The sequence below is a fragment of the Ornithorhynchus anatinus genome, chromosome X1 (assembly GCF_004115215.2).
Source record: "Ornithorhynchus anatinus isolate Pmale09 chromosome X1, mOrnAna1.pri.v4, whole genome shotgun sequence".
Classification (NCBI taxonomy): domain Eukaryota; kingdom Metazoa; phylum Chordata; class Mammalia; order Monotremata; family Ornithorhynchidae; genus Ornithorhynchus; species Ornithorhynchus anatinus.
This window is the reverse complement of record NC_041749.1, coordinates 91,407,542-91,435,223: the sequence shown is the minus strand read 5'-3', so window position 1 is coordinate 91,435,223 and position 27,682 is coordinate 91,407,542. Positions and strand designations below refer to the sequence as shown.

The 27,682-nt window shown below is 48.8% G+C and overlaps 1 protein-coding gene across 1 annotated transcript; it reads left to right on the top strand.

Moving 5' to 3' along the window:
* On the top strand, window positions 1–27,682 carry LOC114806439 (NUAK family SNF1-like kinase 1). The gene is made up of 7 exons (XM_029050614.1): window positions 1–815; window positions 8,892–9,012; window positions 9,498–9,649; window positions 11,722–11,787; window positions 16,962–17,081; window positions 22,036–22,168; window positions 25,659–27,682. The coding sequence occupies exons 1-7, from the start codon at window positions 582–584 to the stop codon at window positions 26,678–26,680; spliced, it is 1,848 nt and encodes a 615-aa protein (XP_028906447.1). The 5' UTR covers window positions 1–581; the 3' UTR covers window positions 26,681–27,682.

The window sequence follows — 27,682 nt, the reverse complement described above, 5'->3', positions numbered from 1 at the left end:
AGTGCTTGCTCCCCGGCAAGGAGGAAGCAATTTAGCTGAGGGGATCTGAGCGTCAGAGCCAAGACGCTGGGCAGGAGCTCAGTTCCCAGGATCAAGGGGGAGGAAGGAGTGTGGGGACCTGGGAAGCGTTGGCTCTCCCTGGGCAGGATGGAGAAGGACGGGGCACACATGGTGCAGAGAGCAAAGGGCTGTCCTAAGTCCAACAGCAGGCAGTGCCCGAAGAGGAAGGCAAGCCAGCAGATGCCGTAGGAAGGGCAAGAGCTTCAGAAAAGCTGTCAGCACCGGGGAGCAGCTGAACACTCCCTACTGTCCCAGCTCGACAGGAGGGGAAGATGCCTTTGCTCTCTTCCAGAGAGCTGATTGGAAAAGGATTTGACCACGCCTGGTGGGATCTCTGGCCACTTTCCTGAGAGGAGGAGACTGTTGCTGGGGTCTCGCCTGCAAGGACTTGGGCTCCCCAGCAGTGAGGGAGGCAGATAGGTCTCCCCCGACACACACCTCTCCTCTGTCCAGATAAGGTAGCCCCATGACAGGGAGTGCTTGCCACAGAGCAGCCTCAGTGAGTAAGGGCAGGAGGGTGGATGATGGCAGCTGAGTTTAGAGACCCCTGTGGATCCGAGGAGGAGGAAGCAGTGGATCCCAGAGAAGAGAGCTTGGGGACAATGGGAAGGGGCCTGGATCTACCAATGCCAGGAAAGGTGCGGAAACACCAGCACAAACACAGCGTGAAGCACAGATACGAGGTCCTGGGGACCCTGGGGAGAGGCACCTACGGCAAAGTGAAGCAAGCCACCGAGAGAGGAACAAACAGGACGGTGAGTACCGCCTATTGTGGGTGCATGTTCACAGACAAGTACGTGCACAGTCACGCGCACACACACACACACACTCACACACAGGCCCAGACATGCAGACACAAACTGACAGGCGCCCACATACAGAGCTGGATAAACCCAGACAAGAGCCCCACCAGTGTCTTGATGATGGCCGGGGGCTAATCCCAGGGAATCTCCCCCCCCCCCCCCGAGAAATCCCTGAGTTCTAGCCGCCTGACCAAGAGAAGCGTCCCTGCTGGGTCCTGCTCCCTCTCTCAGAGCTCCAGGTCCCCTGGAGAAGCAAGCCTGTCCCAGGCTCTGCAAACCTGGCCGTCCTTGGGCTGACAGGGTCATTCTGTGGTTTCTCAAGTGGAAACAGTTCTTTCCAGAGTTGAAGTCTGGACAGCAGCCCCAAGGCCAGAAGTCCCGTTCAGCCAGGACTTGGCAGTGGAGGGGTAGAAGAGGAGCCAGAACTCTGGCCGGCCCTCTCGGCACTGCAACCGGAACCATGGCTATCAACCGTGACCATTGTTTAGATGGTCACCGGGCATTTAGAGAACTAACCTCCAGGCCATTCAAATCACTTGAAAGTTTCTTTGAATCTAATGAATCTGTTGTCTGATTAGCTAGATCTCTTTTGGCTTAGCAGACCAGATGACAACTCGGGTCTAGGGCGTCTGTTAGCAGGGGGTGCTTAAGATTCTTTGTCCTGGGAAATGTAGGATTTCTTGAGGTGGGGTGTGGTATTGTGCGGGGGGGGGGGGGGGGGGCGGCGTTTTCGCTTCCAACTCTCAGCAGAGCAATAATGAGTTTCCTTCTGTGTGTGTCCGTGTGACTCCTAATGTATGGGTCTCTGTGTGCACAAAGGTCTCACCCAGTCCCCAGAGGAGTCTTGAATGGTCTCTCCCAGTGCCTCCAGACACAAAAGATTCAGGAGACACAAAGATTCAAGCTCACATCCCTATCTGAAGGTCAGCAACATGACTAAGCCGTATGTAGACATTAAGCTGGTCTGAGGGGCTGGGGTTCAAAACCTCCCCACAAAGCCTAAAGACTTCCCTCTCTGGCACAAGGTAGCTAGCTTATTATTCTCATTATTATTATTATTATTATTATTGTTATTTTCATTAAGCATTTACTATGTGCCAAGCACAAGTTGTAAGCAGTGGGGTAGATACAAGTTCATCAGTTTAGACACAGTCCCTCTCCCACATGATAATTCTGGCATTTGCTAAGCACTTACTATGTGCAAAGCACTGTTCTAAGCTCTGGAGAGGATACAAGGTGATCAGGTTGTTCCACATGGGACTCACAGTCTTAATCCCCATTTTACAGATGAGCTAACTGAGGCACAGAGAAGTTAAGTGACTTGCCCAAAGTCACACAGCTGACTAGCAACTGAGCCAGGATTTGAACCCATGACTCCCAAGCCTGTGCTCTTTCCACTGAGCCATGCTGCTTCTCTACATGCTCTTCCACATGAGGCTCCAGTCTTAGTAGGAGGGAGAAGAGGCACTGAATTCCCATTGACTTTCCATAACCTGTATCCTTTCCATAATCTGACCCCAGGGATCTCTTCAGCAAGGTTAGGAGGGACTCAAGGCAGGACGAGGAAGAGAAACATCATGGCCTAGTGGATAGAGTCCAGGCCTGGGAGTCGGAAGGACCTGGGTTCTAATGCTGGCTCTGCCATTTGTCTGCTGTGTGACCTTGGGCAAGTCACTAACTTCTCTGGGCCTCAGTTACCTCATCTGTAAAATGGGGATTAAGACCAAGAGCCCCACTTGGGACAGGGACTGTGTCCAATCTGATTACCTTGTATCTACCCTGCACTTAGAACAATGTCTGGCATATAGTAAGCGCTTAACAAATACCATGATTATTATTATTATTAACAAATACCATTAAAAAAAGGAAGAACAACAGGTGGATGGAGGCCACAAACCCCCAAGGACGATTAATCTTTCAGTGGCAGTTTGGCAGTTAAACACTTCCGCCTCCCAAAACCCCATCCCCATTTCCATCCCAGTCCCACAATTATCTGGGAATTGCTGGAAGGTCTAGACTTCACAGAAAAAGTGAAATGAAGAAATGAGGCCATCGCCTGGATCACATAGACAGAAGTAAGGTCTCCAGTCTAATGAGGTAGCTTGTGGTTCTGCTTCTCCCTTGAGCTTTAAGAAGGCCTAATGTCTGAGAAGAGGTTAAATGAGGGCTCAATCCTAAAGTCAGCTGAACTCTTTTCTGTTCCCAACTCACCACAGCCTTAAGGAACAAAACCCGACTAGTGCCAAGGAAATGAGTAGGAACGGGGGGGATGGACTGCCCCTTTCCAATCCCAGAGATGGACAAAACAGAGCCTCAGCCAACTGGAAAGCCTTTTCTCTATGTCAGTCTGCCCTTAGCTATGAGTGCAGCTAGAACCGAGGCCCTCCCCTGTCCTGTCATCAATAATCCTTCCCTCCCAGGGCCTTTGGAAAGACAAAATGGAACAAGACAACATGGACAGGGGCTGGATAGGCCCCAAAAGAGCCAGAGAAGTCAGAGAAGTCCCCATCTCAGGGAGAGCAGTTCCCCATACTGCCAGTAGCTTCCTCTCCTAGGGGTCAATCCATCAGTATCATTATCATCATCGTCATAATTATGGTACTCATTAAGCACTTAATATGTGTCAAGCACTGTTCTAAACCCTGGGGTGGATCCAAGATAATCAAGTTGGATATAGTCCTGTCCCACACGGGGCTCACAGTCTAAGTAGAAGGGCGAACAGGTATTGAATCTCCATTTTACAGCTAAGGAAACTGAAGCACAGAGAAGTTAAGAGACTCACCCAAGGTCACACAGCAAACCAGTGGCAGAATCAGAATTATTCATTCATTCAATAGTATTTATTGAGCACTTACTATGTGCAGAGCACTGTACTAAGCGATTGGAATGTACAAATCGGTAACAGAGACAGTCCCTGCCCTTTGACGGGCTTACAGTCTAATCGGGGGAGATGGACAGACAAGAACAATAGCAATAAATAGAATCAAGGGGATGAACATCTCATTAAAACAATAGCAAATAAATAGAACAGAATCAAGGCGATGTACATTTCATTAACAAAATAAATAGGGTAATGAAAATATATACAATTCCTCTGACTCGCAGATCTGTGCTCTTTCTACTAGGTCCCGCTGCTCCCCAAACTATCGACTGTGACTATTAAGTGTTTAGAATGCAGAGAGAAGCTTGTTCTTCAAGATGCCCACAATCTAATGGGTGGAGGCAAGCAGAAATACAAAGAACATACAGTTAGTCAAGATTATTGAGCATAAATCAAAATAGCAAGATAAAGAAATAAAAATAACTAAAATTTATGCACACAGAGGGAGATCTGATGAGTGATATGAAATCAGGGAAGGCTCCATGAAGGCGGATGGCTTTCTCAAAGAGCTGGAAAGGGGAGGGACATGGTCTGGCAGAGCTTTCTTTAGATAGTAAGCTCCCTCTAGACTGTAAGCTCATTTTGGTCAGGGAACATGTCTGCCAAATCTGGTATACTGTACTCTCCCAAGTGCTTAGTACAGTGCTCTGCACACAGTAAGTACTCAGTAAATACCATTGATGACTGAGGGGATGAAGGCCCAGAGGAATCTCATCTCTCCTCCACCCCTGCCTACTGCTGCACTAGAAGAAGTCTCCTGCTCTCAGCATTCTTCCTGAGTGAGAGGGCTTTTGCTTTCTCTTCCTCCTCTAAACTCAGATTTGGTGAAAGGATCCAGACTGATGATCCCAAACCCCTGACTGTAGGGTCGAGAGTGGGGGTGAAGGGGAGTTGTTTCCACAATGCTCCCTACTACCCTCATTCTGTTTGTGGGCCTCCCCGTCCTCTGGCTCCAGCTATGGCTGCCGTGCAGTGGCCTCATCAAGGTGCTTAGCTCTCATGTAGGTTTTCTCTCTGCGTGCAAAATGTGTACGCAAGCAGCATATGCATGAGGAGCAACATGACCTGGTGGAAAGAGCCCGAGTCCGGAAGTCGGACGACCTGGGTTCTAATACTGGCTCCGCCCCTTGACTATTGTGTGACCTTGGGCAAGTCACGACTTTAGGCAAGTCACTTCACTTCACTGGGCCTCAGTTTTCTCAACTGTAAAATTGGGATTCAATGCTTGTTCTCCCTCAGACTTGGACTGTGAGCCCCATGTGGGACAGGGATGGTGTCCAACCTGAATAACTTGTATCTAGTCCAGCGCTTAGAACAGTTCTTGGCATACAATAAGCCCTTAAATACTGCAGTAATTACTCACATGGGCACCCAGGAGTATCACAATCTCACATCTCTGAGGCCAACCGCACCTTGCGATCCCCCACTTCTCTTTTGCACTTACTTGCCCACTCCCTGCAACTACTGAAGAGGAGGAAGAGTTAAGACTGGTGACTCTCAAACGGGCCAGAGGTTGAGGGGAGGAGGAAGTGGCAGCCATTTCTCAGCTCAGCTCCTGGCACCAACACCCCCTCCCTACCTCATTCCCAGGCTTCATCGGGCTTTAAAGCAAGCCCCCTTCCTCGTGTGATCCTGACAGAGAACATGAATAAAAATCAAGCATCCAATTCCCTCCTCAGGCCCCCAGTTGTGGCTCCTTCCTGGGCCATAGAGTCTGCCTAGTTGTCTCTCCCCAGCGTGGTGATTAATTTCTCACCCTCGCTAACATACTGAAACCACATTTGCAGCCAACGCCCATTTGGCTCAGAAATACATCTGCCACAACAGTTCATGCCCCACAACAGCAGCTTTGACATCTGCGGCTGAAATGTATACACACACACACTCACCCCCCGCCCCCTCCAGACACGCACTCACGCGTGACCCCCCCCACCCTCCCGGAGGAGGATGTGGTGACCGTTTCCGGAAGCTGCAGAATGCTGATGTGTACTTCTCTTACGGGGATACAGGGCAGCAAAGCCCCGTTTCACCTCCCTTCTCAGAGAAACCCAAACCAGAAAACATCAAAACCCATCACAGCAGACAGGTCGATGCTGAATGTAGCCTAGGACACTAGTGTCAGGCTCCCACATTACGCATTATCCCAATGGGATTGGGCTTGCTGGGCTAATTAAACCCCACCTGCCGCTTCCCCTGACTCGGAGCTCATCTTGTTTAACTGCCACCTGGCTCTCAGGAAGCTACCCCCTCCCCTCCGCCCCGGGAGAAAACGTTCAGTCAACTCCGCAGGCAAAATGGGATGCTGCCATGCATAGCACATCCCCTCCTGGGTGCTGTCCAGGCCACTTTTGAAGGACTCAAGAGAAAGGGTTTCTACTCGTTCTCTTGGGGTGACCATTTAACTCTACCCCAGAGGCTTCTAGCTGGCCTTAGGCAAACAGATTTTCTGCTCCAAAAATCTGAGGAAGCAAACAGTAGGCTTTTAAATAAATTCTGGTGATACCAATGATTGTATGCAAATATATATCAATTTGAATGTCAGGTTCAAAAAGTCCTTACTTCAAATAGGTAAGATCAAATGAAATGAACTTTGTTTCCCTTTTGATTCTTCCCATAAAGTTAATGACATATTCCTCTGTGCATCTATTCCCAGAATAAAACCTTTCATAAGATCAATTTTGTGGCTGGTACATAACTTCCCAATCTTTGCCTATCTCTTGATATTTGTCTTGTACATTTACACTGCCTTCCAATAGCCAGTTATACCCTCTTCTGATAAACCCAAGTACCAAACATGTTGGCAATTCCAGCAAGAATCAGCTGAGTTATCAGCTGCTACAGGAGCGGTTTCTCTTTTCACCTGTTCCAGTTGCTGCTGCTCGGATTCTTCTTGGACTCTCTGTTGTTTTCCCTGTGGCAGGGAGCCCAGCAAGGAGTAGCTCTGCAGTGGCTGGAAACGCATCGGGCATAGTGGCTTTCCCCACTGCTGTCCTCTAATGCATTGGTTCCAAGGAGGCAGTGGAAAGAGCACAGGCCTGGGGGTTAGAGGACCTGGGTTTTAATGCCGGCTCTGCCATTAGCTTGCCCTGGGACTTTGGGCAAGTCACTTCATTTCTCTGGGCCTCAGTTTCCTCATCTGTAAAATGGGGTTACAATAGCAGTCCATCCTCCTACTTAGACTGTGAGCCCCCATATGGAACAAGGTCTGTTTCCTCAACAGTAGAAGGGGGATTCAATACCCCTCCTCCCTTCCTACTTAGACTGTGAGCTCCCACATGGGACAGGATCTGTGTCTCAGTGTTCTGCACACAGTAATAATAATGTTGGTATTTGTTAAGCGCTTACTATGTTCAGAGCACTGTTCTAAGCGCTGGGGTAAACACAGGGGAAGCAGGTTGTCCCACGTGGGGCTCACAGTCTTCATCCCCATTTTACAGATGAGGGAACTGAGGCACAGAGAAGTTAAGTGACTTGCCCACAGTCACACAGCTGACAAGTGGCAGAGCTGGGATTCGAACTCATGAGCCCTGACTCCAAAGCCCATGCTCTTTCCACTGCGCCACGCTGCTTCTCAGTAAATGCTCAATAAATATGATTGAATGATCTTGTATGTACCCCAGTGCTTAGTACAGTTCTTGGCACACAGTAAGTGGTTAACAAACACCACTATTATAATTATTATTGTTATTGTCATCATTCTACCCCTGGTGGAAAAGCTCTGCATGAAATTATTTTTAGCCAATCAATCATATTTATTGAATGCTTACTGGGGTGCAGAACACTACTAAGCGCTTGGGAGAATACAATATGACAGACACATTCCCTGCCCACAGTAAGCTTACAAGTGCGAGATTCACAAAGGAGTTGTGAATTGGACTGGGCTTTTCCCGGAGGTCTTTCTGAATTCTCAGGCTGTTGTTCCTGGGCAGTTTTCCCTGCAGTTCCCCAAAAGAACTGAGGCCAGCGTTTGTGGAGCCAGGAATTCTGCTGTCACCATGTTCGCCTGATTGACAGATGACATTATAGGCTGTCCTAAGCCTCCATTTCTACTCTCTTTATCTGCTCCACTCATTTCTCCCCTCACCACTTCCTTCCAGAACCGAGGTATCATTTAAGACCGATGCCTTAGAATTGAAGGATCGAACTAGACAAGGAACCCGTTAGGGAAACAAATTAATGATGAGCAGCCCAGGATGGTGAGGATTTGGCCGGGAGCCAGAACTTCTCCTTGACCAAGACAGATACTTGACTTCTGAGGCCAGTGGGGACTGTGATGCAGGAAATGTCTGGCTCAGACAGGAGCTGAGTTGCCGTTCCTAACTGCAGTAGATTCACCGTGCCTCCGGCCTGGCTTGTCAGGCTTCTCTGGAGGGTGAGAGATAAGCTGAGAGTGTCATCTGGCACTACCATCAAGAGAAGAATTTTTCCATGACCTTCTAGCCCTGAAATAAATCCCATGAGTGAGCTAAGGTCCAGGCATGACCTGCAGGTAGTAATAACCCTGCCCCATCCCCTGCTGATCAATAAACTCATGCCCAAACTCAAAATGTCCCTAGATAAAATAATAGTGGTTTTGGTTAAGCACTTACTATGTATCAAACACTGTGCTGGGATAAATGCAAGATAATCAGATCAGACCCAGTCCCTGTCCCACACGGGGCTCCCAGTCTAACTAGGCAGGAGAATACCACCACTACTAAATGTACTTGTGGTGTTAAACACTCTGTTAGGCGCTGGGGTCGATTCAAGATAATCAGATTGGACACAGTCCCTTTCCCACATTGGGCTCCCAGCCTAAATAGGAGGGAGAATAACAATTATGATAATAATAATAGTAATAATAGTGCTTGTTAAGTGCTTACTCTGTGCCAAACACTGTAATAGGCGCTACAGTAGGCACAAGATCATCAGGTTGGAAACAGTCCCTCTCCCACATGGGGTGTGCTTTTTCCATTAGGCCAGGCTTCCTCTGGTCTATGTGCTCACATGTCCACATAGGTGCCCCCAGAGCAGCAACCTTTTATATATATATATATATATGCACACATACATACCCGTATATACGTATACACAACACACACGTGCTCGTACATCCAAGACCCGAGCAACCTGCCCTGCTTGAAACCTCACCTGTCTTCTCTCTGTAGGTTGCCATCAAGTCGATCAGGAAAGACAAAATCACAGATGAGCTGGACCAAGTGCATCTCCAGCGTGAGATTGAAATCCTGGCTCTGCTCAAGCACCCCAACATTGTCCAGGTTTTTGAAGGTCTGCAGGACTCCCTCCTTCCTGAAAATCAGAACAGGGGCCAGCATCCCCCACTTACCACCCTTTCCGATCTGCACTCCCCTTGGTATTCATCTCTGACAACTGTCGTCTAAATGACCTGATCTACTTCCATCATCACTAACCCAATTCCCTTCTGACACTGGTTCGTGAGCGGTTTATTTCAGGGGGTTCCCATAGCAACAGGACAGTTCTATACATGGAGCAGATGGGACTTAATTTTAATACAAATGATTTTTAATAACACGCATAATTCCCAGAGGCCCCCGAGCCCGAGCAATGTTTTACAAAAATCCAATCTGGTAAAATTAGAAATAATATCTCCCACCTCCAGTCTCCCATTAGCTTAATACTTATTACCCTTGGACTAAAGATTAGCTTCCCTGAATGAAAGAGGAGGAGAAGAAGGGGAAGGGACCAGTCATGGTTGGGGCGATGTCTGAGCCTTTGGATTTCTCCCCCCTCAGTCTTTGAGAACCGAGATAAACTCATCCTCGTCATGGAGTACGCCAGTAACGGAGAACTCTATGACTACATCAACAACCGGGGCCAGATTTCGGAGAACGAGGCTCGAGGCTTCTTCCGCCAGATTGTTTCAGCTGTTCACTATTGCCATAAGGTGAAGGATGGGTCTTGGGTCTGGGGAGAAAAAACAGAGTGGGTGGGATTGATCTAGGTAACCCCTGAGAGAAATAATAAGACTGGGGCAAAGCCAGTAGGTCCCTGACAAAATGAATACTCTAAAGTCAGTTCTATACTATGCCAATAACTCACTTTGATGCCTCTGAGATCATCTGCTTGCCCCAGTTCTACTGAAACTCAAAGGAACTGTTTATGAGCAAGGGGAAATAAGGACTTCATTGCCCTTAGTGAGCATGTTAGAATTGCCCAAATAGCACAAAAGGGTTAAACTAATCTAGATTGTTGGATTTTCAAAAAAAACTCACTCCAAAGTTACTCAGATTTCCACTGGTGGATTTTTGGTTTTGGTTCAATATTGGCCCAGTCTAAGAGGTCACCCTGACTGACTGGCTGAGTTAAAAACAAACTGAAAAGACCTCTAGGATTACTGATGCCTAGCCTCCGGACACAGTTCTTTTTCTTAAACTCCCGAAGTAAACCTTCTAGGGCTTCTTCAGAAGGGAAGTGCCTGGAAGTATTGGGAAAGGAGTGAAGGGCAAAGGAAGCCTTTTTTCTTTTTTCAAAGTACTTTCATATCATCATCTCATTTTATCCAGGGTCGACTTCAGACATTTGGCCAACCTTGAGATGGGAAAAAAATGTCACCCCCTCCCTAGAGTGAGCCTCTCCCCAAAGCACCTGATGTTATATGTGCTTTGCTGTAAAAACAACATATGTTTGAGTTTATCCTACTTCCTGAACCTACAATGATTCTCCAGAGGGATTAATGACAACCACTCCCACCCCACATGCTCCAGAGCCATTGTGTCCTCTGCGCAGGTCCCTAAGAACACAGACACTACTTTTGAATTGGGCAGAGGGATTTTCATCTGCCTCAGTCCCACAGGCCAGATTTTTCACAATGCATCCTGAGACAGCTGCCTCACTTTTTACCTTCTGAAGCTGGCCCTGATTTTATCCTCACAACAGCTCTTTTGAGATAGAGATGGGCAATTATTATTATCCCTGTTTTACAGAACAGAAAAATGAGCCCAGAGAGGTTAAATGACTTGTCCAAGGACACACAGCAGGGCAGTAGTAGTCCCATACTCTTTCCACTAGATTATGTGCACAATGATTCCCCCTCCAGTCAACAATCCTCATCATTATCCCTAATCTATTTTAATGTCTGTCTCTCCCTGTGGGCAGGGAACACATCTACCAACTCTGTTGTATCATACTCTCCCAAGCACTTAGTACAGTGCCCTGCACAAAGTAAGCATGCCACAAATATCATTGATTGATTGATTATTGACCAGAGGGCCCTGAACCTTCTAGTAACCCATCGCGGACCTCTTGTCGATGAATTGCGTCAAAACCTCTGTTGGACCTACTGTTGTTTTCAGAGTATCCAACTTCCTGTGAGAATGAATTCCATTTGGTTACCACCCACTGGGTGAAGGAGTGTTTCTTTTTGTTCATTTTGAACTTACCGACCTTCAAGCTTCGGTGGGTACCCCCTTGACCTGGTGTTATGGGATCTGATGAACAACAATTCCATGTTAGGATGGAATTGAGATGAGAGTGGTAATGTGAAATATATCATTTATTTCTACCATGTGAGACAAAGCTTACCCCACCCAAAAATACACTTTGATCTTGAAGTGTTCTCTATGCTTTCTTCTGGGGTCAGCCCCACTTCTAGTGGAAAAAGCATGGGCCAGGACGTCAGAAGACCTGGATTCTAATCCAGGCTCTGCAATTTGCCTGCCATCCGTCCTTGGGCAAATCATTTTACTTCTCAGTGCCTCAGTTTCCTCACCTGTAAAATGGGGATTAAATACCCATTTCTCCTGCCCCTTGGACTGTGAGCCCCATGTCGGGGACAGGAACTGTGTCTGACACCTTATATCTACCCTAGAGCTTAGTAGAGTAGTTGGTACACCATATGGTACATAGCAAGCATTTAAATATCACAATTATTATGATTAATAATAACAACACTAATAATAACTATTACCACCTAGAACCAATCTTTTCTGATTTTGCTCTATTCCTTTGTGTTGCCAGAAAGGTGTTGTTCACCGTGATCTCAAACTAGAGAATATCCTTCTGGATGAGAAGCTCAATGTGAAGGTAGGTGGTGAGGGTGGTTGATCAGGACTGATCCCGCAGAGCCCCTTCTCTGTGGCTCTGACCTCTCCTTGGAGGTCCAACCCTGATCATCCATTGGCCAAAACTCAGGGAAGCCAGAATTCAGGGCTGATAAAAGTGTGGCAGGAGCCACCCAACTCCCAGAAGCAAGAACACCCACCTCCAATTCTCAGGGTCATGAGCATTTGCAAAGCCATCTTTTCCTTCTTCTTCTCTGTCTCCCTTTAAGACACAGGAAGCAGCTCCAACCCTTCCCCTTGGCTTTTTTGTACTGCTTCATGATTTGTTTTTCCCTCAAGATGAAAAATTCCTCCTCAGTCTCCAAGAGATGCTCCCACAGCTTCGGAAGCCAAGTCCATGTGGGACACGACTAATGTCAAATGGAAAAAAAAAATTGGAGAGGCTACATGTTCCTTGGTTGTCCAACCCCTGAACTACTAGTTTTTTGGCGGCATTTCAGTGCCTCAAGACTCATGGCTTGAAGTGGTGCAGATAGGTTCGTCTGGGCTCATAAGTCTCTGCATCTGTGGTTGTCTCCTGATTGGTTTGGGAATTTTCCTGATTGACAACTATTGCCTGGGCATTCTGGCAGCTCCATTTTGCTCTCTTTATGCTGCTGACAGCCGCCTGAAATCCTCCCTCTCTGGGTGGCAGTGAATTGGCGAACAGAGCTAAGGGCTGAGCCATTTGAAATACTATTTGTCCGTGAGATGGACAGAGTTCTCGTGGTGGGCTCTAAAGTAGTACACTATATGTCTGCTAGGGACCATCCCTGCTATCGTTAGCTTGGCACTTATTAGGTTTGGTTTGCCCCATGCAAACTCGGGTCAAGAAAGGAATCTTCCCCCAGAAATTCCTTTGACCAAAAAAAAAAAAAAAATCCACTTGCCTCAAACAGGCACAGACATTGCCAGAGTTCCAGGACAATGAGAACAGGCCCTCCCTCCTTCAAGCCTTACCCTGGTAAGTTCCCTCACTCCAATTCCAGCTGGAAGTTCCAACACTGGCAAGTGCAGCAATACACTCCGTTTGTAGCTGGACTGTGGGAAACTGCTTAATGGATGCCGGCTGGTGTGTACGGCAGCTGAAGTGGAACAGGACTGAAATAGCCTGGAAATTCATCGCGTTTCTAAAAATACCAGGGGTGGGGGCCCTGGAGTTGAGCCACCTTCTGCCACCGTCCCCAGTGCCTTTTAAGGCAGGCACCTCATACTGGAGATTGCCATAGAGAATGTGGGGAATGTCTGTTTCACTCTCAGCTACACAAAGAGGACATCGTTCAGGGGCTGCAGTCACTGGGGCGTTCACTCTCTCTGGGGCCTCCGCTTCAGGCTGGTGCAATAACAGGATGTGTTTCACATTCTCTGCATTACCAACTTGAAGCCATGTCACATGCTTCCTGATGGGAAATGCCACTCAACTTCCCTGTCTCATTTGTATTTTCAGTCTGGGTCTTGGCTCGGGCCTCTGTAGTGGCGTCAGAGGAAGGCCAAGTGTTTTGGGCTCGGCACTTTGGTCTGCCGCTTTGGGAGTTGCTTGTGGTGATTCTTTGCTTTCCTGCATTCTGAGTCTTTCACAAAAAGAAAGCAAAGTCAGTGCCAAAGAGCAGTTGGCTCTAGGATGCTGCTAGCTAAATAAAGCTGAATTCCAGGAAGGAGTTGAGAGTAAAGTATCACCCAGTATATGAACTGGCTGTGAAAGAACAGAGAAAATGGACCCAGCAAACTCCTAATTGTCATCGCCATCTTTATCATCACCACCCAGGGCCCCTCAGGGGCCTGGTCTAGTGGAAAGAGCATGGCCCTGAGAGTCAGGGGACTTTGGATTCTAATCCCGGATCTGCCACTTGTCTGCTTTCTGACCTGGGGCCAGTTTCTTCATTCTCTGTGTCTCAGTTTCCTCACCTATGAAATGGGGATGAAATTCCTGTTCTTCTCCATTTCAGTTAGTGAGCCCCATGCGGGACAGGGACTGTGTCTGACCTGATTATCTTGTATCTACCCTAGCACTTAGTAAAGCACATACCTATTATTATAGGTGTTCTCTCTGCTAGGAAATGGGGCTCTGCTGGGTCACTGAGGGTCAGTTATGTCAGCACCTAAGCAGAAGTGCCAATTTTTTTTTTTGAGCCAAGAGGCAAACTTGGGGGTGGGGCATGAAGCGGGGAGGGATGTTAGGGTGGAAGCAGGAAGAGGGGAAGGAAAGAAAAGGGGGGGAGGGAAAAGGAGACGGGAGTAAGAGTAATGAGGAGAAAAGGGGAGGGGAACAGGAAGGGAAGGGGACAGAAAGAGGGAAAGAGGAGAGAGGGTGGGGAAGAGGAAGGAAAAAGTATTGATTGGGGCTTTTCCTTCTTCTCCCCCACGGCTTTTTGAACCTCACTGGGGCCAAGTGCGGGTCTCTCTCCCTACCCTGAAGCCCCAGCAGGAAAGGTCGTCTGCCTCTCTGCCTGAGGGGTCTTCTGAGAATAGGTTGAGGGAGGAAGGGAGGATGGGGTGTGGCCAATAGACCTGGTTGAAAGGCAGCACAGTTTCTCTTGCCCCTCTTTCTGCCCTCCCCCATGAGGAGGAACCTCCCTCTCCATTAGCCCAAGCAACCTGGGGGGCAAAGGGGGTGGGCACTGGCACTGGGAACTGAACAGGGGTCTGCATTCTAGAGCTGCTGCAGCAGGGGCCACCCAAGCACGGCTTCACCTTGTGGCTTTTATGCCAAGGTGGCAAGCCGTGGCCACAGGTCCTGACCCGGGGTGGTGATGTCTGTACAGTCCCATGAGCTGCTTGCTCCGTGGTAGCTCTGGAGTACTGCCCCCTGTCCCATTTTCAGAGGATTCCCAGGGCTGCCTGAGCAGCAGAGCCAGCCACAGGCAAGGTGGGGGGTGGATGGCCCCTCCCTCAGGACACTGGGGTGAAGGTGGGAGAAGCCAAACCCTGTCATCCCCCAGACTTCCCTATCACTATAGACGCCACCACCATTCTCCCTCTCTCACAAGCCCATACCTTGACGTAGGCTTTCTCATCTCTTTCATTCGGTCCACTTATTCAATCTGCCACCAAATCCTGTCGTTTCAAACTTCACAACGTCTCTACAATCCACCCTTATCTCTCCATCCAAACTACCAGACTGATCCAAGCACTCATCATACCCTCCTTGATTATTGCATCAGCCTCCTTGCTGCCATCCCTGCCTCCTCTTCTCTCTCCAGTCCATACTTCACTCTGCTGCATGGATCATTTTTCCTAAAAAAGTTCAGTCCATGTCTCCCCATTCCTCCAGAACCTCCAATGGCTGCCCATCAACCTTCTCATCAAACAGAAACGCTTTACCCTCTGCTTAAGTCATTCAATTCACTCTCCCCGTGGATTGATCTTCACTGATATCCTACTACAACCCAGCCTGTTCACCTCTCTAACGCCAACTCACTCTCTGAACCTCGGTCTTGTCTACTCCTGCCGCTGATTCCTTGTCCACATCCTCCCTCGGACCTGTAACTCCCTTCCCCCCTTCATATCCGGCAATCCACCACTCTTCCCACTTTCAAAACCCTCCTAAAATCACATCTCCTTCAAGAGGCCTCCCTTTACTAAGCCCTGATTTCCCCATCCACCCTCCCCCAAAACACTCTGATACTCATCCCAGCCCCCTAGCACTTATGTAAATATCTGTATACCCCACTATTTCCCTTATCTGTAATTTATTTAAATGTCTGTCACTCCCTGTACATTGTAAGATCCTTGTGGGCAGGGATTTCATCTAGTGCCCTGCACACAGTAAGCACTCAATAAATACCACTGATGAAGTCACCCACACTGAGCCTGTACCCAAGAAGCAGAAGTGACAAGCTATGTTCTCTTCCTACTTCCTTCTCCGGTCTGCAGTGGGCAAAAGATGGCCCCACTGCAAGCTTGACTCAACCTCTGGTCCCTTTCCACTTATTCACTCATTCAGTTGTATTTATTGAGCACTTACTGTGTGCAAAGTATTGTGCTAAGCTCTTGGGAGAGTTCAGTATAACAACACACACATTCCTGCCCACAACCAGCTCACAGTCTAGAGGGGGAGACAGACATTAATATAGATAGATAGGTAAATAAAATTACAGATGTACACAGCTCCAAGGAGCAGGAATGGGCTAGGAACAGCTGCCCACCTGGCCCCAAAAGCTATTAAGGTGAAGCTAATGGCTCTGCCCCTTCAGTGCCAACCCCAGAGGTGAGGACCCCATTCATGCCCATGTCCTTGAAGAGGCCTATATATTCCATTGTGGAGTCTCAGTCCCAACGGTTCCCCAGCAGGTGGCTAGCTCTCCCAATTCCATGATTTTTAGCTTCCTGGGAGCGCTGCTGCACTTCCCATACTAGACTTCTACACACTTTTCTGGTCTGAGTCCAATTCTTAAAGATACTGATTGCTCTACTTTCTGGAATCTGTCCATCATCCTCTAGTGCAGAAGGTGCATGTGAATTTCATTGTGGGCTCTTTCTCAACTTTCTAAACACTTCAGCAGCGGCAAAAGCTCCCATCTTAACCTGGCATGGTGAGAATTCCCCATGTAGAGCCAGTTAGGTCAGGGCTCAGTCTCTCCTCCATCCTCTGGGGTTGAAAGGAAAAAAAAATCACTATCTTTCAGATCCAGTTAACACTTTCACCAGTTTCAGATTTCTCACCCGGTGCAAACACCCTTGAAGATTTCTACCTACCCTAAAGCTTTTACAACAAAGATCTGGAGATCTCATTCCTCTGAAACCTCAGTATCAGACCACTGCAGCATGCAGGACATCAGGCTTATGGAACATGCCCTGAGTCTCATGTTTCCATAAATCAGAGAAGTATCAAGGAGCTTAAGACAGCAGGGGCAGGCCTGGATGTGATGTCAAAAGCAGCATAGCCTAGTGAATAGAACACAGGCCTGGGAGTCAGAAGGATCTGAGTTTTATTCCCTACTCTGCCATTTGTGTGCTGTGTGACTTTAGGCAAGTCACTTCACTTTTCTGTGCCTCAGTTACCTCATCTGTAAAATGCAGATTAAAACCGTGAGCCCCATGTGTCCCACCTGATTAGTTTCTATCTACCCCAGCACTCAGTATAGTGCCTGGCACATAGTAAGGATTTAACAAATATCATTTAAAAAATTGACATACCATTCATTGTTCTTTTTCTAGCTGGCAGATTTTGGACTTTCCAACAAGTATAGCCAGTACCAGGTGATGGAGACATACTGTGGAAGTCCCCTCTATGCATCTCCAGAGATTGTGAAGGGGCTCCCCTATCAAGGACCCGAGGTGAGCAACTTGGGGAGTAGGGCTGGGGTTAACACTCCTGTTTGTCTGGTGCTAATGGACTTTCCAGGGGCCCCGAGGTGATCACATCTCGTTCTGTTTGAGGCTCTTAGAGCCTCTTCCCCTTCTGACTGATTAGAACCCATCTAGGAGCTCTGTTTAGCCCCACCAAAGGGGATTCTCTGCACAGCTGTCCCAGCCCGGCTGAAACTGATTACTCTAGGCACGCCCCAGGGGTTGTTTGCGTTAACAATTGCTAATCCCCCTGCAATTTGCATTTGCTAATTGATGGGGCTATTAGTTATTGCTAATGAGGCTATTAGTAGGTGTTTTCTCCCTATTCCCCAAACCGCCAACTGACTCCCGCTCAGGTGTGATTTCTGGCAGCCAAGAGTGTTTGGGGCAGGGGGAGAAAAGGAGGAGAGAAGACTTTCATTCATTCAATAGTATTTATTGAGCGCTTACTATGTGCAGAGCACTGTACTAAGCGCTTGGGATGAACAAGTCGGCAACAGATAGAGACAGTCCCTGCCGTTTGACGGGCTTACAGTCTAATCGGGGGAGACGGACAGACGAGAACAATGGCAATAAACAGCGTCAAGGGGAAGAACATCTCGTAAAAACAATGGCAACTAAATAGAATCGAGGCGATGTACAATTCATTAACAAAATAAATAGGGTAACGAAAATATATACAGTTGAGCGGACGAATACAGTGCTGTGGGGATGGGAAGGGAGAGGTGGAGGAGCAGAGGGAAAAGGGGAAAATGAGGCTTTAGCTGCGGAGAGGTAAAGGGGGGATGGCAGAGGGAGTAGAGGGGGAAGAGGAGCTCAGTCTGGGAACGCCTCTTGGAGGAGGTGATTTTTAAGTAGGGTTTTGAAGAGGGAAAGAGAATCAGTTTGGCGGAGGGGAGGAGGGAGGGCGTTCCAGGACCGCGGGAGGACGTGACCCAAGGGGTCGACGGCGGGATAGGCGAGACCGAGGGACAGCGAGGAGGTGGGCGGCAGAGGAGCGGAGCGTGCGGGGTGGGCGGTAGAAAGAGAGAAGGGAGGAGAGGTAGGAAGGGGCAAGGTGATGGAGAGCCTTGAAGCCTAGAGTGAGGAGTTTTTGTTTGGAGCGGAGGTCGATAGGCAACCACTGGAGTTGTTTAAGAAGGGGAGTGACATGCCCAGATCGTCTCTGCAGGAAGATGAGCCGGGCAGCGGAGTGAAGAATAGACCGGAGCGGGGCGAGAGAGGAGGAAGGGAGGTCAGAGAGAAGGCTGACACAGTAGTCTAGCCGGGATATAACGAGAGCCCGTAACAGTAAAGTAACCGTTTGGGTGGAGAGGAAAGGGCGGATCTTGGCGATATTGTAGAGGTGAAACCGGCAGGTCTTGGTAACGGATAGGATGTGTGGGGTGAACGAGAGGGACGAGTCAAGGATGACACCGAGATCGCGGGCCTGAGAGACGGGAAGGACGGTCGTGCCATCGACGGTGATAGAGAAGTCTGGGAGAGGACCGGGTTTGGGAGGGAAGATGAGGAGCTCAGTCTTGCTCACGTTGAGTTTTAGGTGGTGGGCCGACATCCAGGTGGAGACGTCCCGGAGGCAGGAGGAGATGCGAGCCTGAAGGGAGGGGGAGAGGACAGGGGCGGAGATGTAGATCTGCGTGTCATCTGCGTAGAGATGGTAGTCAAAGCCGTGAGAGCGGATGAGTTCACCGAGGGAGTGAGTGTAAATGGAGAACAGAAGAGGGCCAAGAACTGACCCTCGAGGAACTCCAACAGTTAAAGGATGGGAGGGGGAGGAGGCTCCAGCGAAGGAGACCGAGAATGATCGGCCAGAGAGGTAAAAGGAGAACCAGGAGAGGACAGAGTCCGTGAAGCCAAGGTGAGATAAGGTATGGAGGAGGAGGGGATGGTCGACAGTGTCAAAGGCAGCAGAGAGGTCAAGGAGGATCAGAATGGAGTAGGAGCCATTGGATTTGGCAAGAAGGAGGTCACGGGTGACCTTAGAGAGAGCAGTCTCGGTAGAGTGGAGGGGACGGAAGCCAGATTGGAGGGGGTCTAGGAGAGAATGGGAGTTAAGGAATTCTAGGCATCGATTGTAGACGACTCGTTCTAGGATTTTGGAAAGGAAGGGTAGTAGGGAGATAGGACGATAACTGGAGGGGGAAGTGGGGTCAAGAGAGGGTTTTTTTAGGATGCGGGAGACGTGGGCATGTTTGAAGGCAGAGGGGAAGGAGCCCTTGGAGACTGAGTGGTTAAAAATAGAAGTTAAGGAAGGGAGGAGGTCAGGGGCGATGGTTTTAAGAAGGTGAGAGGGAATGGGGTCCGAGGCGCAGGTGGAGGGGGTGGTACTTGCGAGGAGGGAGGAGATCTCCTCTGAGGATACTGCAGGGAAGGATGGGAAAGTAGGGGAGAGAGTTGGTGGGGGGGAGGGGAGAGGCGGAGGGGTGACTTTGGGGAGCTCAGACCTGATCGTGTTGATTTTCGTGAGGAAATAGGTGGCCAGATCATTGGGGGTGAGAGATGGGGGAGGGGGAGGAACAGGGGGCCTAAGGAGAGAGTTAAAGGTCCGGAACAATCGGCGGGGGTGACGGGCATGGGTGTCGATGAGGGAGGAGAAGAAGTTTAGCCTGGCGGAGGAGAGGGCAGAGTTAAGGCAGGAAAGGATAAATTTGAAGTGTGTGAGGTCGGCTTGGTGCTTGGACTTTCGCCAGCAGCGCTCGGCAGCTCGAGCATAGGAGCGTAGGAGGCGGACAGAGGAGGTGATCCAGGGCTGTGGGTTAGTGGAGCGAGAGCGGCGGAGGGAAAGGGGGGCGAGAGAGTCGAGATGAGTAGAGAGGGTGGAGTTGAGAGCAGAGACCTGATCATCGAGAGTGGGAAGTGAGGACAGGGCGGCAAGGTGAGGAGAGATGCTTTTGGAAAGACGGATGGGATCGAGAGAGCGGAGGTCTCTGTGGGGCAGTAGCGAAGATTTGCAGGGGGAGGGAGTGTGAGAGATGAGGCAGGTGAGAAGGTTATGGTCAGAGAGAGGGATTTCAGAGTTGGTGAAGTGAGGAGATAGTGCAGCGGTAGGAGATGACGAGATCGAGGGTGTGACCGAGTCGGTGAGTGGGCGCGGTATGGTGGAGGAGGAGGTCGGCAGAGTCGAGGAGGGATAGCAGGCGGGCGGCAGAGGAGTCGTCGGGTACATCCGTATGGATGTTGAAGTCTCCAAGGATCAGAGTGGGCAGAGAGAAGGAGAGAAGGAAGGTGAGAAAGGGGTCAAGGTGGTTGAAGAAGTCGGAGGTGGGACCGGGAGGGCGGTAGATGACGGCGACAAGTAACTGGAGTGGGTGGTAGAGGCGAATGATATGGGCTTCGAAGGAGGGGAAGGAGAGGGAGGGGGGAGGAGGGATAGTGCGGAAGCGGCAACGGGGTGAGAAGAGGAAGCCGACGCCTCCTCCCTTACCGGTGAGTCTGGGGGAGTGGGAGAAGGAGAGGCCTCCGCTGGAGAGAGCGGCGGCGGAGACCGTGTCTTCGGGAGAGAGCCACGTTTCCGAAAGGGCGAGGAGAAGACGGAGAGAATAGGTGAGAATAAGTGAATGGGTGATCTCTTGTCCCGCTTCTTTCCCTACAGCTCTCTCCTCTGCCCAGTTGAACGAAACTGAGGGAAAGTTTTCTGAGCTGGGGCTACATTCCCACCCCCATCCCCGGGGCAGCATCTGCTGGTTCCAGCAATCAGTCAGAGTTTTTTGGTTGCTACTGGGGGTTTTATGGCATTTTAAGCACTTATTATGTGCCAGGCACTGTACTAAGCGTTGGGGTAGATACAAGCTAATCAGGTTGGACACATTATTATTACCCTATTTATTTTGTTAATGAGATGTACTTCACCCTGATTCTATTTATTGCTATTGCTTTAATGAGATGTACATCCCCTTGATTCTATTTATTGCTATTGTTTTTGTCTGTCTCCCCCGATTAGACTGTAAGCCTAATGGGCAGGGACTGTCTCTATCTGTTGCCGATTTGTACATTCCAAGCGCTTAGTACAGTGCTCTGCACATAGTAAGCGCTCAATAAATACTACTGAATGAATGAATTATTAATCGTATTTATTGAGCGCTTGCTGTGTGCAAAGCACTGAACTAAGCGCTTGGGAGAGTACAATATAACATCAAACACATTCCCTGCCCACAACGAAGTCACAGTCTAGAGGGAGCTCACACATGGGATTCACAGTCTTAATTCCCATTTTACAGATGAGGAAACTGAGGCACAGAGAGGTGAAGTGACTTGCCCCAGGTCACACAGCAGACAAATGGCAGAGCAGGAATTAGAACCCAGATCCTGCCTAGGCCCATCCTCTATCCACCACGCCACACTGCTTCTCAGCGTTGTAGGGAAGATAGGGTTCTGCCATAAGAAGGGGAGCGATTGGTAGGGGTGGGTGTGCTTCATCCAGCCATGTTTGAAGATGGCTTTTGGTGGGGGTGGGGGTTAGAATTTTGGCAACAACAATGTGATGTGTTCATGAGTCCTCTCAACCCAAGGCTCTAGGTTTCCATTCCCTGAGACCCTGTGTTAATCTGGCCCCGCTGGCTGCATATCATGCCCTTAACTGCCTTTATAGTTGGGTATCCAAGAAAAGACAGATCAAACCTCAAATGCACAAAACTGACTAGTCGAGGTACCCAACTCTCAACTGATCTCTAACCCCAATCTTTCAAAACCAAATTTAGTTTCTTGGTTAGACCCTGCTGTTGTTGACTTCTTTTCTGTTCCTTGGTCAATCCACCTGTGGGTTGTTTTGTCAATCTTCAGCTCAGCCGGTTTGTTAATACTTCTCAGTACCCTGGGTTTACTCTAGGTGAAACCTAGATTCTTCGCAACAAAACTTTGTAAGCTAGTGTCTAATGTAGAGTCTGTCCTGAGGCAGAGGCCTTGATTTCCCTGAAGTTAAATGCTCTTTCTTCTTTTTCCTCAGGTGGACTGTTGGGCACTGGGAGTTCTGCTGTATGCTCTTGTGTACGGCAGCATGCCTTTTGACAGCAACAACTACAAGGTACTGACAGAGCAGATTGGCAGGGGAGACTACAGGAAACCTCCGCATGTTTCGGGTAAGCCTTGCCAGGATCTAACTCATGGTGGGTGTATGACAAATAAGGGAACACAGAGCTGTTGGGTGTTTTAAAATCTGTTGACTGGGTGAAGGAGTGCTTCCGAATCATAGCACCAATGGGAAGCAGTGTGGCTTGGTGGAAACAGCATAGGACTTGGGAGTCAGGCGACCTCTAGACTATAAGCTCCTGGTAGGCAGGGAACATGTCTGTCAATCAGTGTGGGCAGAGCACTGTACTAAGCATTTGGGAGAGTAGAACATAGAGAAGCAGTGTGGCTCAGTGGAAAGAGCTCGGGCTTGGGAGTCAGAGGTCATAGGTTCTAATCCTGGCTCCGCCGCTAGTCAGCTGTGTGATCTTGGGCAACTCATTTAACTTCTCTGTGCCTCAGTTACCTCATCTGTAAAATGGGGATGAAGACTGTGAGCCCTACATGGGACAGCCTGATTACCTTGTATCTACCCCAGCGCTTAGAACAGTGCTTGGCACATAGTAAGCGCTTAACAAATACCAACATTATTATTATTAACAGAATTTGGTAGATATGTTCCCTGCCCACAAGGAGCTTACAGGCTAGCAGTGGGAGGCAAATATTAAAAGAAATTATAGATATGTACATAAGCATTGTAGACCTGAGGGTGGGGTGAATAAAGGGTACAAAGCCAAGTGCAAGGGCGACACAGAAGGGAGAGGGAGTAGGGGAAATGAGGGCTTAGTTGGGGAAGGCCTCGGAGAAATGTGCTTTTAATAACGCTTTGAAGCTGCGGAGAGTGATTGTCTTTTGGATATGAATAGGGAGGGAGTTGTAGGACGTGAGCGAAGGGTCAGTGGCTAAATAGGTGAGATAGAGGTACGGTGACTAGGTTGGTGTTAGAGGAGCAAAATGAGCAGGCTGGATTATAGTAGGAAAACAACTGTACTCTCCCAAGCACTTAGTACAGTGCTGTGCCTATAGCAGGTGATCAATGAAGACGATTGATTGATTGACCTGGGTTCTAATTCTGGCTCTGCCAATTGTTTACTGTGTGACCTTGGGTAAATCATTTGACATCTCTGTGCCTTAGTTTCCTCATCTACTCTCCCACCCCCTTAGACAATGAGCTCCCTGTGGGACAGACACACAGTCCAATCTGACGATGTTGTTTCTACCCCAGTGTTTGGTACATAGTAAGCACTTAACTGTCACAATTATTAAAGACTGTTTATGCTCTCTTGCAGTACTGGCCAACTGTGGCACATGGTCATTACTAGAAATGGCACTGTTCCCTGTGCACATAGGGTCTGTTTCCTCCTTTAGCCATGCACATTTTTGGCCACTGAGGAGAGAGGGATGGGGAAAGTATAAGCCCTACTGAGAGCTCACCTCCTCCAAGAGGCCTTCCCAGACTGAGCTCCCCCCTTTTCCCTCTGCTCCCTCTCCACCCTCTGCTCTTCCCCGTTCACCTCCCCTCAGCTGAGCCCCCTTTCCCTCTGCTCTCCCTCCCCTCCCTCCCCTCTGCTCCTCCCCCTTCCCCCTTCCCCTCAGCACTGTGCTCATTTGTATATATTATTTATTAGCCTATTTATTTTGTTAATGAGGTGTACATCCCCTTGATTCTATTTATTGTGATAATGTTGTCTTGTTTTTGTTTTGTTCTGTTTGGCTCTGCTCTCTGTCTCCCCCGATTAGACTGTGAGCCCGTCATTGGGCAGGGATTGTCTCAATCTGATGCCGACATTCCAAGTGCTTAGTACAGTGCTCCGCACATAGTAAGCGCTCAATAAATACTATTGAATGAATGAATGAAAAGGGGGTCAAACTAATCCACGTGGGTCCAGAAAGGCTCTTTTCCCTTCCCTGGCCCAGTGTCCCTGGATCATCTCCCAGGGAGAGCCTTTTGTTTGGATCCCAGAAAAGAGGGCATGACCCCCTCGGAAAGGGTGTGGCTAGGGTAAATATGGAATTGTTGTTCATCAAGTAGTTAGACTTCTGGAAGAGAAATAAATTGGGTATTTCACAATAACACTCCTAACCTAATTCCTAAATACCACACAGGGAAGGGATGGACAGGGCAAATCTAAAATTGTTGCTCGTCAAATCCCACAGCTCCAAGACAATGGAACACACACACACACACACACACAGAATAAAGGCTTTGTTTTCGTATTTGTTTAGTGCTTACTGTGGGTCAGGTACTGTACTAAGTGTTGGGGTAGATATAAGCTAATTAGGTTGGACACACTTCATGTCCCACATAGGGCTCACAGTCTTAAGCCTCATTTTACAGATGAGGTAACTGAGGCACAGAGAAGTTAAGTGATTTGCCCAAGATCACAAAGCAGACACATGGCAGAGTCGGGATTAGAACTCAGATCCTTCTGACTCCCAGGCCCGTGCTGTATCCACTAGGCCACTCCACTTCTCTAGGCCCTTGAAGGTGGTAGTTTCAAAACAAACAAAAGGAAACACTACTACCCACTGGGTGAAGCAAACAAATGGATTTGTTCCCAGAGAAAGTTGTAGAGAGGGGGAAAATATTAATAGGTCCACAAAGGTTTTAAATTAAAATTATTTGAATTCTCATAATCGGTTACTGAAGGGTGTTAGGTATGCAGAGGGGAAGGGTAGGGGTGTTAGATGGCTCATTCCTAATTATGAGGATCCCGTTGTTGGGTAGGGATTGTCTCTCTCTGTTGCCGAATTGTACTTTCCAAGTGCTTAGTACAGTGCTCTGTACATAGTAAGTACTCAATAAATAAGATTGAATGAATGAATGTCCAGAAGAGCAATCACCAGTAGTAGTGTTAGTAATCATATTTATCGAGCACTTACTGTGTTCAGGGCATAGTACTAAGTGTTGGGAAAGAATACACAAGTGTAAATTAGGCATGGTGTCTGGCTCTCAGGAAGCTCACAAGCCTAAAAAAATAAGTTAGGGAGAGGGGATGGGTGACATACACATAAGGAACAATGAAACAAGACTCTAGGGCAACATAAAGACTTGGACAAAATATGCAAAATAAAAAAAAATAAGGTCTGTGGAAAGAGCCTGGGCTTCGGAGTCAGAAGTCATGGGTTGGACTCCCGGCTCTGCCACTTGTCAGCTGTGTGACTGTGGGCAAGTCACTTAACTTCTCTGTGCCTCAGTTACCTCATCTGTAAAATGGGGATTAACTGTGAACCTCACGTGGGACAACCTGATTACCTGATCACCTTGTATCTACCCCAGCACTTAGAACAGTGATCTGCGCATAGCGCTTAACAAATGCCAACATCATTATTATTATTACCATGGACTAGAGGAGCAGAATTTCAGACTCCTTGCAGCTGAGAGTCCGTAGTCACCTTTTTGCCTCTAGATGGAACTCTGGGCTGGGGGGGGGGGGGGGGAGGAATCATTGGTCTGACCCAGTGATACCATTTGTCATGGGCTTGTTTCATATGTAAATGAGTTACTGACTCAGAAATGGGTCTCTAATACAGAATGAATCTGTTTCTTTCTGCTCTCAGGGGCTTGTGGCCTGATCGACTGGTTGCTGACCGTGCAAGCTAAAGGCAGAGCAACCATTGAAAATGTGGCCAACCACTGGTGGGTGAATTGGGGCTATGGCTTGGTGGTGTGTGACTGCGAGCCCTCCCCAGAATGCCAGTCTCCGCTGTTGGCCCGCTATATCGACGGGCAGAACAGCTTCCCTGAGGGCAATTTCAGCCCAGGACTGATCTCTGGGCAAGGAAATCCTGGGGGTAACCACAAGGCCTGCCTGAGGAAGTCCAAGAAGGAGAATGATATCCAGCGGCCCCAACAGGACCCAGCCTCTCAGGGCCCCGGCAGAAAGCCCAAGGGCATTCTCAAAAAGAGAAGGAGTAGTTTGGACAGCACCTTCTTCCCCAGTCCCTCCTCATCCCCCAACCTCGCTGAGTCTGAGGACGGAGTTCATCCGGGATTTCACCTCCTGGTGGCTCCTCACCTCAGCCAACCTGAAACCCACTTGGAGCCCACTAAGATGCCCAAGAAAGGAATCTTGAAACAGTTCTTTCAGAGGGAATCTGGCTACTCTTCATCTCCTGAGAGAGGGGCTGCCTCAGGGGGCCCAGGAAGGGAAAGCTATACCTCAGGCCACGCAGCCAGGTCAGAAAGAGGGGTCCAGAGGCAGAAAGGGATCCTGAAGCAGAATGGAAGATTTTCAGCAAGTTTGGACCTGCCGCTAGACTGCTCCTCCTTGAGACTCTCTGACTCCATGGAGGCCCTAATTCTTGCAGGAGATGGGCAGTCCAGCCACCCAAGCCGACCTCCGAGTGTCATCAGCGATGACAGCTTCCTCTCTGGTGACTCCTTCGACTTCACAGATGTGGCCACTGGGCCCAAGGGCTCTTTCCTGACCACCATGAGTGGCCAGGCCCTGGGCTTGAGCTCTGCTCCCAAAGAGGACCTCCACAGCCCAGATACCATTGGCCATAAGGCTCCTTCACGCCGAGGACCCCTGGAAAACCTATTTTTAGAGAGGCTCAGTGGTGCCCAGAGTGGCAGCTGACTTCCACTGCCTGCTCCGTGCCTCCTGGGAAAGGCACTGACCAGTGCCCCAACCAGTTACATAGCATCTCTCCTGGTGCCTGAAAATACTCCTCTGTTTTCCTAATTCAGAGTTACTGAGTGAGGTCATTAAGATTGTGGTGATCGTGTGGAGAAGATACCTGCAGGAGTCAGACAGAGAGCTTCTGAACAAATGGAAAGGGGGTTGACTATTTTGGAGGCTTCATGTCTTGCATTCCACTGGTGTGGCTCACTGAGTGTTTCTCAAACACCATCTGAGTAGGAAGACCTTCCTTATGGAGGTTTAATTACCGCCCAGGAGAGTGGTGTTCTCCTCACAGCCATCTTTATATTGAGGTTTGCCTAAAGGCCATTACTGCAGGCTGTCCTGTTCAGAATAAAATCAAGCCTCTGAGTGCCTGGGTGAAAACTACCCACTGGGAACTCATTTAGCACACAGTACCCAGCTCATTAAAATCTGAATGGAACTCTGATTGTTCCAGTCACTTGGCCAAAGATTTCCCCATCAGAGTAAAGCAGTTTATTATTAGGGACAGTCTTGGGTGACATCCAGCCTCTGCCTGAGCCCAGAAAACCCAGAATCAAACAGGGCAGGACCAGCCCATTTCTTTGGGTCATTAGTAAGTCTGGGTTTCTACAGTCTTTATGTGTGAGGACTTCAAGGTGCTTCACAAAAATCTTATTTAACCTTTATCCTGTGAGATAGGCCTGCCTCCAGCACAGTCTCTAGTCCATATGCTGCCCAGACCATATACCCAAAGCATCATTTTTTGCCCATCTCCCCATGCCTCGAATACCGGCAATTCCTCTCCACATCAAGCAGCAACTCCTGATTGATTGCTCCAAGGCAATCAATCAGCTCTCCCCCTACTTAAACCCCACTCCTCTCACGACTAGCTCCTTTCAAGCCAATCTATTCACTGTGCCTTTTTCCTCATTCTCATTTCTCTTGCCACTTATCACTTGTTCACACCCTCTCTTT